The sequence below is a fragment of the Palaemon carinicauda genome, chromosome 22 (assembly GCF_036898095.1).
Source record: "Palaemon carinicauda isolate YSFRI2023 chromosome 22, ASM3689809v2, whole genome shotgun sequence".
Lineage (NCBI taxonomy): Eukaryota > Metazoa > Arthropoda > Malacostraca > Decapoda > Palaemonidae > Palaemon > Palaemon carinicauda.
In genome coordinates, this window is record NC_090746.1 from 45,796,223 (window position 1) to 45,810,525 (window position 14,303).

The window sequence follows — 14,303 nt, forward strand, 5'->3', positions numbered from 1 at the left end:
TTATAAGATTTCTTTCCCAATGTTATTTTTTTATCACAAAAAGGAAATCTGTTATTTAACGAAAAAATATATACAGGATTTACAAGTGGGCATACACACACTATATATATATATATATATATATATATATATATATATATATATATATATATATATATATATGCATATATATGTATATGTATATAATATATATATATATATATATATATATATATATATATACATATATATATATATATATATATATATATATATATATATATATATATATTTATATATATATATATACATATATATATGTGTATATATATATATATACATATATATATATGTGTATATATTATATATATATATGGATATATATGTATATATATATATATATATATATATTATATATATATATATATATATATATATATATATATATATATAAACTCTCAAGCTGCTTCATATGTATCCCTACAAACCTGAGCTCTTTTAAGCCATTCAAGTAGGCTGTTTTAAGTTCAGTCAAGAAAAACAACCCATCCAGGAATCCTGGACCTTTAATCCTTAGAAGTCATTCAATTAAATTCCATTTATTTTACTACTACATATACTTCATACTTTTAGATTGCTTTGTCTAATTGGTGTAAACTTTCAATGAAGCGATGACATGGAAAGTTGCTTCTATTTTATTTTTTATATACCATTTTGTACTGAATGGTAAAATAGAATTTTTCTAGTTGTCTATACTTTCCACATATTTCGGAAAGAATTGTTAACTTCACATGATGCTGTTTCAAATAGCAATCTCTCTCTCTCTCTCTCTCTCTCTCTCTCTCTCTCTCTCTCTCCTCTCTCTCTCCTCTCTCTCTCTCTCATATTTTATGCTATTTTTTTTTCAAAGTTCTATCGTGCCTTTGCTATGGGTCTAATTTTTAACTAGTGAGTTTTGAGAGGTTATCTCTTCATGTCTGGCATAATGCATTTATATTCGAAGTGATTGCTCAGGCGATAGATAGTACATCTAGAACGTCCCATTAAATAAAGGGTCTTTGTTGTTCATAGTAAAAAAAAAAATGGCAGTAGTTTTATTTCCTTAGTGAGGGCATCCCTCTCTCTCTCGCTCTCTCTCTCTCTCTCTCTCTCTCTCTCTCTCTCTCTCTCTCTCTGACCTTAGCATATGTTTTTAAGCCGATCGTGATGTGTTCCGACCCAGTCTGTAAGAGTCCTTCCAGACGTAGAGGTAAAGCACCGGGTGTTTGGGAGTCACGTTTTCCAGCCCCCTAACCAAGGGAAAGAGATCCCCCACCTCACTTACAGTCTTTGAAAAGAGGCGTTTCTAACGAGCGATACTTTACGGTAATTGCCTTCCGCTGGACGTTCACATTGTGGTCAAGTCTCGGTATGTTGCATCCTTCATGGCGGATCATTATCCATAGATTGCAAAAGAGAAAAATTATATATAAATGGCTTTACATGCTCGCCTTTTTTTTAAATCTCATTATGTTTACTTTATTTTTTGTTTATAGGATTGTTATCTTATCTTATATATAATTGTTAAAATGCAAAGGTCATATGATTTATGTTGTATGCACCGTTTAGCTAGGGTATTTAAATTTTTAGATGTCTGTTTGCTTTGGGATATAATGTCTTTCTTTTATCAAGAAGCAAGATGTGACTTGAGACACCGAAAAGACCTTTAAACATTTCACCTAATAGAACATTCAATAACTCGTACAATGATGTTATTTTGAGAAAAAAAAAGTGATGTATAGAAGCAGTTAACGTTGCTGGGACGTTGAAAACTAGAAATAAGGCAGCCTTGTGGACCAAATATTAAGTGATAGAATGGCCGCATTAAATAAGCAGTAGGATGCCTGTTCTACATCTTGTGAGGGATATATATATATATCTTTCGTGTTTAGTTGCAATTCTATTTTATGCGGTGCCGCATTGTTGTGACTAATGGTTTAAATAGAATTAAGAAAGATTCAGATTTCCCTAGGAGGCTTAACCCTGACATGGTTATTGCTCTACTCAACGTAGGGAAAAAATGCCTGATATATGTGGTGCCACAGATCACCGTCTTGCCTTCTTTCTCCAACCCCACTCCACCTCCTTACCCTGTTCGTGTGCTAGATGTTGCTGCTACACACACACACACACACACACACACACACACACACACACACACACACACACACACTCATGATGAATGAAAGAAATAATTATGTGTGGAACTATAAATAGAAGAGGGGGAGCTTGATTGTAATGACCATAGAAACAAGATGATCTTATAGCAATAAACTGTGTTAACACAGAGAAGCAGTGACCTTTGAGCAAAGAAAGGGTAAAACTGTAAGGGAAATAAGTAATGAATTATGGAAAAGGAAGGTTTTCCACAAAGCAAGTGTAGTGTGAGATGGTCTGTAAGGGGGGAAGTAAAAGGCTATGTTGACGTGAAGGAATAAAATACGAAAGAAATTGAATAGTCTACGATAAAAGGAAGAAGTAAGCCACATGGGTGGTCTGATGGAGTTGCATGAAGGTTGAGGGGGAAGGAGGATGTGGATGAGGAGGAGTGGATGAGGAAAGGTGCAACCAGAGTACATCATGAATAAAAAGCATGATAATGAATTGGAATATGAGCTATAAGAACAGTAATAATATATGAACTAGTTAGTGTTAGAAGGGAACTGTAGAGAGAATTTATAATAAATCGTAGAAGTAGAATAAGAAAAACGGGGAGAAAGTTTCGAGAGCGATCCGGTGATCTGTGGAGACGTGGCAACAGTGGGGGAATCCGTTTAAAATCAAGTGCTCTCCCCTATTGGTTATTTTTCGTTGTGTTGAGTAATTTTGTCATTGCTGGATAGGAAAGAAAGAACGAAGTCTGCTATCTCCACATCTTTGAATTTTAATGCAAGGAAGAAGAACGGGATTAAATTACTAACTGCGTTCATCTTTTTGTCTACTACTGATAAACTTAGTGTAATATCCTTGCGAATTTTTTTTTTCTTACTTCAACATAAATTCCTTAGCTTCCCTTCTGAAAAAAGTGTCTGCATTAAACCTTTTTCTCAATTTATTATAAGTTGTAGCAACAGATCCTTGAAACAAATTACTTTTATGGTAATCTAGAATTATGTTAAATTCATTGCTTTGTTTTATGTTTTTCATTAGTATTATTATTATTATTATTATTATTATTATTATTTATTATTATTATTATTCAATTGAAAAGCAATGCGAAATGTAAATTTTGTGCTAATCTCCATTATTAAATGACCGTTCTTTTCTTGCAGTTCTCGGACGGAAGAGGTTGACAGTGCTTGTGTCGTGAGAGCGAGAGGTTTGCCATGGCAAAGTTCAGACCAAGATATCGCGAAATTCTTCAGAGGTCTCAATATCGCAAAGTAAGTATATATATATATTTTTTTATGTGAGGATGCGCATATCAGTGTTTGATAACTCAATAGGAAGATATTTGTTATATTAGATTTACTATGATTTCGAAACGAGCTTGGAATTAAGGCGTTTTGTCTCCTGATTTAATGTGTGTGTGTATTTGTGTAATTATATATTTCTGTACGATTTTGATTATACTCAAGCATAGGTGTCATTTTGAGAGTTGAAGAAAAATCCATAGGCTATTTTATTCCGCTGAAATAAACCTTTCTTCTTATTTTTTTTTATTTTTATAAAAATTCTGAACTATTCATTAGGCTTTGTGTATTATGATGTGCCCCCTTAATACACTACAAGTTTATTAAGCTATTTTGTTCATGTAGAGATGTGAGGTTCAAAGAATAGACGAAGCTTCAAAAATGGGATTTTTGGAGGGATTTGTAGCTAGTTTTGATAATGTGTGGGGACAGGTAATTTCATGCTATGTAGTGTCTGAGCCTCGTAACAAGAAGTATTTCTTTAATCCCGTAACGTTGGAAGTGTTGATACGCGTCTTTTATTGGAACACGCAGTGTACGTATAGTTTTAAAAACTGTTTGAAGTCGAGGGAATTTCTCTGTCTCTCTCTCTCTCTCTCTCTCTCTCTCTCTCTCTCTCTCTCTCTCTCTCTCTCTCTCTCTCTCTCTCACATTAACGAAGAAACTTACAAGTTAATCTCAGCTAGAGGAACAGGAATATAATTTCCAGAAAGTCGTGTTATTGATAGCTATTTTTAAAGTGAATAGATTTTCAGTATGTAAGACCTGCTTGTCATACCTATATTCGTGTAGCTTATATCAGCCAATTAATATGGATTTTGTTTTATGGGTTAGTTTACCTAGTATATACCTTGTGCTTAAAAAAAAAAAAGAAAAAAAAAAAAAAAAAAAAAAAAAAAAAAAAAAAAAAAAAACTTTAGTCACAAGTTTGGTGAATTTCTGTGAATTTCCGTGTCATGCTAAGATATACAGAACTTACTGTTGGTGAATATTCTTTAGTCACAAGTTTGGTGAATTTCTGTGAATTTCCGTGTCATGCTAAGATATACAGAACTTACTGTTGGTGAATATTCTTAAGACTGGAAAAAATATTTGTAATTTTAAGACTAAAGGAAGTAGCCACTGTACATTGTGAACAGTTGGAACACACTTCTCTCTCTCTCTCTCTCTCTCTCTCTCTCTCTCTCTCTCTCTCTCTCTCTCTCTCTCTCTCTCTCTCTCTCTCTCTCTCTCTTTCTCTTTCATTTAATGGTTCAAAAGATAGGCTTACCTGTAACGGATTAATTGCCCAAAGAATCCCACAGATTTCTCTTGTTTTAATTGCTTTATGTCTATGGTTTATAACTGTGTAGAGAACAAATTAGTTACAGAAATGACGACTGTAGCATAACAGTAAAATTCTTACAACGAAAGTAACTTTGTTATAGTTTCAGTGCTTGATAATCATGGAAATAAAATCATTAGCATGGATCTTATGGTAACAGCCTGGAGTGTGAAAAAATAACATTCAAATAATTAAGCTAATTTTCAAATTGTTTCTCGTCAAGTCTTGTTTGTTAATTTAACAGAGTAGTGCTAAATGGACACTACATCAGTTTCCCCAAATTTGGTGATGCTCTTTTGAATACGACTTTGATATTACTTGATGTGACTACAAAAATATAGCTCAATTTGGGTAATTCCTCTCTCTCTCTCTCTCTCTCTCTCTCTCTCTCTCTCTCTCTCTCTCTCTCTCTCTCTCTCTCTCTCTCTCTCTCTCTCTCTCGTTCGAATTCAATTTTTTTTACTAATTAAATGAATACCTGCTATTTTAATTGTAATTAAGTTATAAAAAATATGAAAGTAACTATTGCGACTTTGCTGTCCTTTAAGAAAGAAGGCTCAAATCAGAATTGTGCAAAGCCATGATTATAGATCCGATGACACGGGCAAGGTTGGGGAATTACTGTTATGGTCAACATATCACGTAAAGCCAGTGAATATCATCACCAGAAATGACCCAGATACCTTGAATATCATCTCGGGTAGGCCTGGCGAGTATTGTTAATATGATTGAAAGTAAGAGATGTTGAGCATCTAAAATCAACTCCGATACGTACTACAAGGTATGAGAGAAAATCTATGAAAAACTAACGTGTAATAAATGTAACCTTTTTGGGATCTTCAGTAAAGGAATGTATGTGCACTGGACTTTCTCTGCTAACAGAGGTAATGATTTTATTTGCATGTTATATAGACGTTACTAGTTCCACACGACATTTACTTCATAAAATAGAGAGAGAGAGAGAGAGAGAGAGAGAGAGAGAGAGAGAGAGAGGAGAGAGAGAGAGAGAGAGAGAGAGAGAGAGTGTGTGTGTGTTACTGTATAAGTAAGTATACCTTGACTTTCACCTTATTAGGGATTATAGGTTTATTGCAAATACTCGCTGTCCTTAATCCATACATTACTAATCGGGTTTTTCAACCACCAATACCACCACCACACACATTTTACTTTGAAAACCCATAAACCATTTATCAGTATCTCTTCTTTATTTCTAACATTTCTGGGTTATGTCAGTCTGCCAATGAAATGAAATTTGCTATTCCTGGATGTCTTGATAGGGATTGATGTGAATATATCAAAATATTAAGGGACATGTCGAGTATTGCATATGTTAAATCATACATAGTTACTGTATCTGTGTTCCATATTTAAAAGAGTTTATGCTGATTTGTTCATGTTCAGTTGGTAGGAAGTATTTTATATATATATATATATATATATATATATATATATATATATATATATATATATATATATATTATATATATATGTATATATATATGTATATATATATATATATTTATATATATATTATACATATATATTATACATATATATATATTATACATATATATGTATATATATATTGTACATATATATATACTGTATATATATATATATATATATATATATATATATATATATATATATATATATATATAATTCCATCAGACAGTGTTGATATTCGACTTTTGATTAATAATAATTATTTACTAAAAGCTATCTATGACTCGTTTTATATGAACCTATAAATGTGACAAAGTGGACTTCAGCAGAAAACAACACAGATGTAAAGATTCCATATGCTCTTCTGTTTGGTTGCAAGTCGTTTAAGATAAGAAGTCTTGTAAATCTTGAGATATTTTATGTTGCCATTCGGAAAATCGACTAAAAAATGTGTTTTAATAGGCGATCTGTTCCTTACATGGCAGTACAGTATTCCCAACCATATAGGCCTAGTGTATATTTCATAGCACGATAAAAATAAAAGAATTATAAACATGTTAAGTTCATCTATATGAAAAAAGAACGTTTTACGAAGGGCTATTTAAACTCTGCACTTCTACAGTATTATATATTGTTTCACTGTTGTTCAGTATTATTGCGAATATAGAGGATAGCTACCAAATGATAAGATTTAGCAAGTGTCTTAGTCATGTGTTGCACTACGTCATATACAGTACAATATAAAAAGAAGTAGACATATTGATATATTTTTATTTGGTCAGTTTCGTTCTGCTTGGTGATAACTGTTACGGCCGACGTCACATCTTGTCGAATTCAAGCGGTTTCACAGGAATCATCTGTTTTATAACTTTTTATATCGGGCTTCATCTTGCAAGACTGTAATTGTGTTTCTCGTTTTATTTTATGTAGGTGAAAAGTCTCGGCGATTTTCTACGTCGTTGTTTAAGTCTCTTGGCTGCCAATAATGCTTAAAAGATTGATGTTAGGCTTCACGGGGAGTTTTATTCTAATACGTTGTTAACGAGCGAGTACAGCCAGATTACAGATTTTGTCATTTGAAGGCACACTACCACAGCAATTATTATTGATGGAGCATTTAACTAATGAGACGTAATCCGGAAAAGAAAAAATCTTTCCAGGTAGTTGAATCCCAGATCAGAGTTTTCATTCACGGAATATATTTTCTTGATCATTAATTAAGTGGAGGTATAAACACCGTATGGTTTTCATTGTCAGTTTGAAAAATGCTAATTCCGTACTAATCTCGATTAAAGCTGTATGAGTTTAAATCTAGAATTGCAAAGGTGCTCAAGTTCGAATGTTTTTGTCTGATGTTTATATTATATTCTTGAAGAAAAGATTTGGAGGCAAAATGGAGATCTAATTGCCTTGACTTTTGTACTTTCGGAGGACTAGCCTACAAAAATAATGCATTGATTCTTGAAGTGGGCCGTATAACTTTTGAGGCAAGAATTACATCCTATTGCATTTGCAATGTTCAGCCGCCATTTTTACACTAGCGTGGTCATGGGCTGGGAGCACTTTGAACGAGAATCAAAAGCACTTCTAGTTCTATTTCATTCAGCTCTCTACACGCATGCATATTACCGCATACATTTGCTTCTAACAACTCGCAATTTTATTTTTAATAATCTTCAAACTAATCTCAATACTAATTTTACAGATCAGCTATTAGACTCATATTTTACTGTCAAAATGTTAAAAAACACAATCTAACATTTACCCAAATCAAAGAAGCTAATAATGGAGCTAATCCGCCTTTCTAATAAACTAAAATGTTAATTTTTAATAGGTTACTATAAACACATGCGAGCACTTTGCATCTAAACATGATTATACCTTAACATCTCGATACTTATATTTCATCCAATGTAAAAATCTATTATTACAATGGAAAATACGACACTCGGTATAATTCAATCACCCCCCAAAAAAAAGAAAAAAAAATAGTCAACACGTTAATGAAGGTCCATGCAAGTATGAAATTTATCACCTGCTACTGCTGTAACACTCGGCAGAATTGGCAACTATTTAAAAAAAGGGCCAATAAATATTTGAGTATGTTGCACTAATTTTCTTCATCTAATTTACACATGCATGTGAAACTTTCCTATACATTCTGGCAATATCAAAACAGGTTCACAGTCTATTCTTGCTGAATTTCTCACTAGAGCATTATGAAGCTTCCCAGGTATCAGTGCACACAAAAGGTTACTAAACTCTGGTCTCTTAACGACTGGGAAGTTCCACGTAAGTCAACGCCAACAGATCGTCTCAGCATTCCTGTAAAGGACAGAATTGTGGGTACGGGCAAAATGGATCTGTTAAAAAAAGTCTATATTACTATAGCGTAACCTTAGATACCGTATGAATTTGTGTGAAAATGTGTGCGACAAAGTTACCAATATAGTGAAAAATATTACTCAATAGATTAGAAAAAAATATTGCAATAGTCTTCTAAGCTATGATAACATACCTTAAGTATTTTTATTGATTAATCTGTTATAACATTTAATATGATTGACATAGCAACCCTGAAATTTTTTATCTATGAAGGTTTCAATCTTTGGACGAACGACACATCAAATCGCCTTCAGTGAGCTACTAAAATCATATCATTGGGTTGACGTCGATTTTTTTCATATGTTAGGCGGGGCAGACGTTGGATTTACTTAATGGAATGCATTCAATAAGATATTGTGGAGGAGAAGAACACTACAGAAAACAAGTTTTGGAAATAAATCGAATTATTTTTTGATGAAGTTACTAAGAAAATAATCATTATCAATATCTCCAATCGTTATGGCAACTCGCAAATAATATATGTTTATTCCTTATAACATATTCAATTGGGTGAATAAAAATTAATATGATAGGGCGTTGCTATTGATAGAAGTTGATATAACTGGAGAGATTCTAGAAAAAAGATGGAAAAGACATAAAGAAGCAAACTAGAGTCTTTTAAAATCTGAAACTGGGTGGAGGGAATACTTAATCGTAGTGTCAATATAATCGCTTATTAAAGAGGAAGGAAGAAGCAAAAGACATGAATAAGTCATATGCAGTAGTCTTCTAAATGGTCTAGTGGTAAATTGAATTTAAAAGGCTGCCAGTTGGTTACAGTGACCAAGAAGTGCTGAAATTTTCTAGAATTCTTTTAAAAAAGAAATGGAAAATATATTCAATTTCAGATTGGTGTTGAACCGTATGCACAAACGAGATTAACGAGTTATAACAATGTAACAAATGATAATGTTATCAGGATTATTATATGACACCAGGCTTGAAAGGTGCTCTGGATCACGAGGAATGAAGAATACATTCAGATCTATTTTGAAACTATCCTTCATGTCAAAAGGGCTACAGTATGTATTTTATAAATAAGAACTAGTTAGTCATTTGGGAGGAATCGAAGCATTGCCGGATAACCAGTCAGTATAAATACTATTGTATTCTACCGAGACGGCTCTATGTTCTGTTGTAAATTGTCTGTTGGAAACGAAAGATGAAGACAAGTGGGGCATCTTGATTTTAATTTATCTTGTGCTTCTTTTAGTGTTGTGCATGAACAACTATTAAACGATTTTCGATCCATAGGTACTGATTATGAAGCTTTTGAGTATCTAAAAAATTACTTGGCTGACAAAGTTTTCTGTGCGAATTTGGAATTCTTATTCTGCATATGATCATCAAGAAGAGGTATGCCCTAGGGAAGTGTATTATGCCGTATCACATTTTGTATGTAAACTATTGGTCTATCAAAAGAATTAGAGAGATGTGGAGTAAAGTTCAAGATATGCGCGGATGCTTGCCAAATTTAATTTTCCATAAATGACATTGATGATACAAGTGACAATTCAAACCCCGTTCTTACTAGTGTTAAAGAATGGATGAAGTTTAAAAAATTATAATTAAATAAAAATAAAACCGAGTTTATGGTGGTTAAAAAGAAACACTTAAGAAGCCTGGCATCAAAATATAAATTAATGATAATTTGGTCCCGATATGTGGTAGAGTTCTTGACATACGTGTGGCATTAGACTTATTTCTGTAAGTGCTCAAATAGATATATGAAATACTCGGTATCATTTCGGAAACATGGCTTATGTAAAGATATACATTGATAAATATTCTGTTAAAAAATTTGTGAAAGTGTTATTACCAGGATTAATTAATACAACGTATCAAGAGACTAAATGCAATAAACAGAGGAGCAAGAATGATAAAGAATGTTACATCCGGAGAAAGAACGCAACATTGAATTACACTGGCTGTCCATTAAAGCTAGAATAGATTTTAAAATGTTTGCTATGACTCATCAGTTATCACAACTAGACGTCCAAAATATTTCAGAGAATGTCTATACATCGTGCAAGTAATAAATTGTGTCTACACAAGACTATTTGTAGATGGTTTAAAGTCATTGGAGCCAAGATGTACCTCGACTGTGGGTTGTAGAACTTTCAAATATGTTGCGCAAAGACACCATAGTAATCTCCCGGGTGCCATCGGAAGTACTGATAATATAAAGGCTTTCAAGAAGTGCAAGGTTTTTTTTTTTTTTTTCGAAGTGCCTCGATAGCTTCGATTTGACAATTAACCCAGACTTTGCTACTTGATTATCTAAACATTTTAAGCATGTATACGACAATGAAATCTCATAAATACTGCAGGGTGCTGAACTTTTCCTTGTGGCAGAAAAAAAAAATCTTTTGAAAGTAATGTTAATTAGGCGAGTCCCTGATTCGTGTTTTCCTTCCAATTAATCGTTCTAAAACTCGACGTCGAAAGAAAGAATTAGCTTTAAAGAAACTGGAAAACAAAAGTTGTGGTAAAAAGGGCCGTTGCAAATACCTTATAAATCGTTTCAAGTAATTATAATGCACGCTGTTACACTGCATTCACCTGCAAAATTTAATTATATGATGGGCACTCCTGTGCACGGATGTCCGTTTATTCAAGCCGGTGGGTACAACTTTCGACTCCCATAATGGGCAAGTTAGGTTCAAATTCAGTCGCAGGTGTTGTCTCATTGGTTCGCTGTTTCTTGGGAAAATGACATCTGGGAAGGTCCAAGGCAGGTGTTTCGGCTTCCCAATGTGATTAGATAGCTCCTTTTATTCTTATTAGTTCAAAATTTTATTTTCTGATAAACATTCTCTACTTTGTGAGATAATTATTCATTGTTTGGAAGGCCTTCAGACCACATACTGCCCCTCTATATTCGGTTATAAATAGGAGATTGTGTCGTCTTTTCTGGGTAAGAAAGGAAGTATTTCCTTTAAGTGTATTATTGGAAGGTTTTGCTACACCACGTATCATTGAGAAGTTTTTTTTATACTGGTCTGTTGCAGTCGATTGTGTATACCTCCCGTTGTAAAGGAACATGATTTCACCATTGGTGTAATGGTTATGATTTGAAACTTAATTATGCATTGTAATTAACCCAATTGTTGCGTTTTTTCAGTGATTAAATTTTGAACGAGGCTTAGCCAATTTTTAGGTAGTTTCATCAAGTACCTTTCGATATCTAAAAAAAAAAAAAATCTGTAAATTTTGTTTTATATATTTTGATATATTTGAAACTTGACTATACTCCATCGGATCCTTTAAGGCGAACAAGGCTGGGTTTGGGCCGGGAGCGGCGATGCCATATCAAATATTACCATCACGTTGTATGGTGTATGGAGGCAGCATAAGTTAAAAAAATGTAAATATAATTAATTAATAATAAATATTCGTGATTATTAAATGCCCTCGTAATTTCTATACTTTTAATAACAATAAAATTACACGTTTCTTCTTAAACGTGGCAGAAAAATTTTACAGCGCTGCCACATCCTTCTCAGGCGTTAAGCTGACCTCAGGGTATGAATATGTCAAACAGAGTGTGTCTCCATAAAGACGGCTCAACCGAAACAGTCAGTCATTAAGGAGTCTGTCGCCCTACCAAGAACATGGAAGGAAGTCCTCGTTATACAAATAAAAAAAATGTTACATATTTTTTATATAAAAGATGTGCAGAAATAAATCTATAATCCTGGCATTCTTGTGTATTGTTATCAGTATAACATTCATGACTCAAAACTATCATCTATTTGTTTTGATAAATCCTTACAAAGACTATGAAACACAAATTGATATTTTCATCAGGTATGACACTCAAGCAAAAGTATCTTATATTTTGAAGATAAAAACGTGCCAAACCTAAAACAAAATATTCAAAGTAAATTGCAAAGCTAGAACAAAGTCCAAAGAAAGAAGGCATGAGAATATAAAAAGAAAGTGTATCGGATACTCTTAATGAAGATAATTGGGTGTCTATGCTACGTATAGATAATATATTTAATTGTTGTCGATAATTCTGTGTAACCCATGTATCTTTATGACACTATTTCAGTTTACCTGCCTAAATTTACACAGGATCTCTCTCTCTCTCTCTCTCTCTCTCTCTCTCTCTCTCTCTCTCTCTCTCTCTCTCACACACACACACACACACACACACACACACACACACACACACACATATATATATATATATATATATATATATATATATATATATATATATATAACAAATAGTAGAGCCTCCACGAGATGGAATTTGTGAGTGTAGGTAGATAAATTCACACATACGAGTTGATTAGAGAATGCAAAAACTCAGTAGTATGGGATAATCCCTAGAAAGGTCCAGTATATTGTCCCAGGAGACATTCGAGCGCAGGGATTAAAAGGGTAAACAGGAGCGGTAGGCCTTTAAACACTCCAGAGGAGGACATTTGGCAACGTAGGAGACAACGCCCGGATTGCCATGAAGGAGCCGATAGAGTATAGCTGTGTTGACCAGCCAGCTAATATAAATTATGGGATTATTAATATCAGTCAGCAACATTATATGTTGCATAATATTTCCCCGATTCATAAGGTTTATTAAAGCCGAACCAATCCTTGTGAATACATAGAGGATATTTGATGGAAAGGGTTTAGGTTCAACAAGAGTTCTCCCGATATTCGTGAAATCCCGTTTTCCATTTTAACAAGACCCGGTCTTAGTTCCTGAAAACATAAGCATAAAATCCGTAGAGTATTGTATTCTATAAAGCCGTACATTATGAAGTTACATTCTTGAAATCATCATCTATTATAATTGATTGATATCTGCAAAAAAACTACCTATAAGATCCCATGTTTGATGATGATATCCTAGAAATTTTGATTTCATGGTGAATTATAAATAATAGCTCGAAGCATGTATAACGTGCTGACTACCGTCATATGATATCGTGAGAGAGAGAGAGAGAGAGAGAGAGAGAGAGAGAGAGAGAGAGAGAGATTCGTATAGAAGTAATATTCGCTACCCGAGTCTTCACACTGCGCATGCTTTGCATCATCCTGATGTCTTTATTGTAACCTAATAACATTCTCTGAAATTACAGTACAAAGACAAACAAATTACCCTGATTGTTCATAAATGTATAAAACGATATGTATTCATGTATTGTAGAAGGTACTGTCATGGAATTTCGACTTTTAATCCAGTCAAAATGTGGCTGAACCTCAAACAAATTGCTAACAAAAGTTTTTAACTTACATATTGGGCATGAATAACCTCTCTTTCAGGTAAAAAGAAAAAAAAAAGTTACCAAAATTAACCTTGCGGAAAGGGGTCATCGGCCGCCATCTTTAAAATCCAACTTAACAATATTACAATTTTGAGACATAAAATTCCTGACATTTCTTGACAAGTATGTCCATTATTCCTGACAATTACTGACAAAAATAAACGTTTACCCTGACAAAAAAAACTTTATTAAATTAGAAATAAAAAAAAAAAAAATTTTGCATGAAAACCCACACAGGGCCCACCTCATGCCAGCTTGACATTTTCTTTGTGTTTTAAATAGTAATGATAGGTAGCAATATGCTTAATTATAAACTAACACAAGAAAATGACTAGCCCCTGCCCTTGTTTTCATGCTTTTTCATGTCTTATGCAAATATGAACATAAAAGGTACAAAAACAGACTAAATAGACTTTTTCAAGGCAACAATTTTCA

At 33.2% G+C, this 14,303-nt stretch overlaps 1 protein-coding gene across 2 annotated transcripts in view; it reads left to right on the top strand.

Moving 5' to 3' along the window:
* fus (fusilli) overlaps positions 1-14,303 on the top strand; it is a 304,998-nt gene that overhangs the window by 180,562 nt on the left and 110,133 nt on the right. For both annotated transcript variants that reach the window (XM_068346157.1, XM_068346158.1), the window contains exon 6: positions 3,291-3,401. In XM_068346157.1, the coding sequence (XP_068202258.1) occupies positions 3,291-3,401 (111 nt within the window). The remainder of the gene's footprint in view (positions 1-3,290; positions 3,402-14,303) is intronic.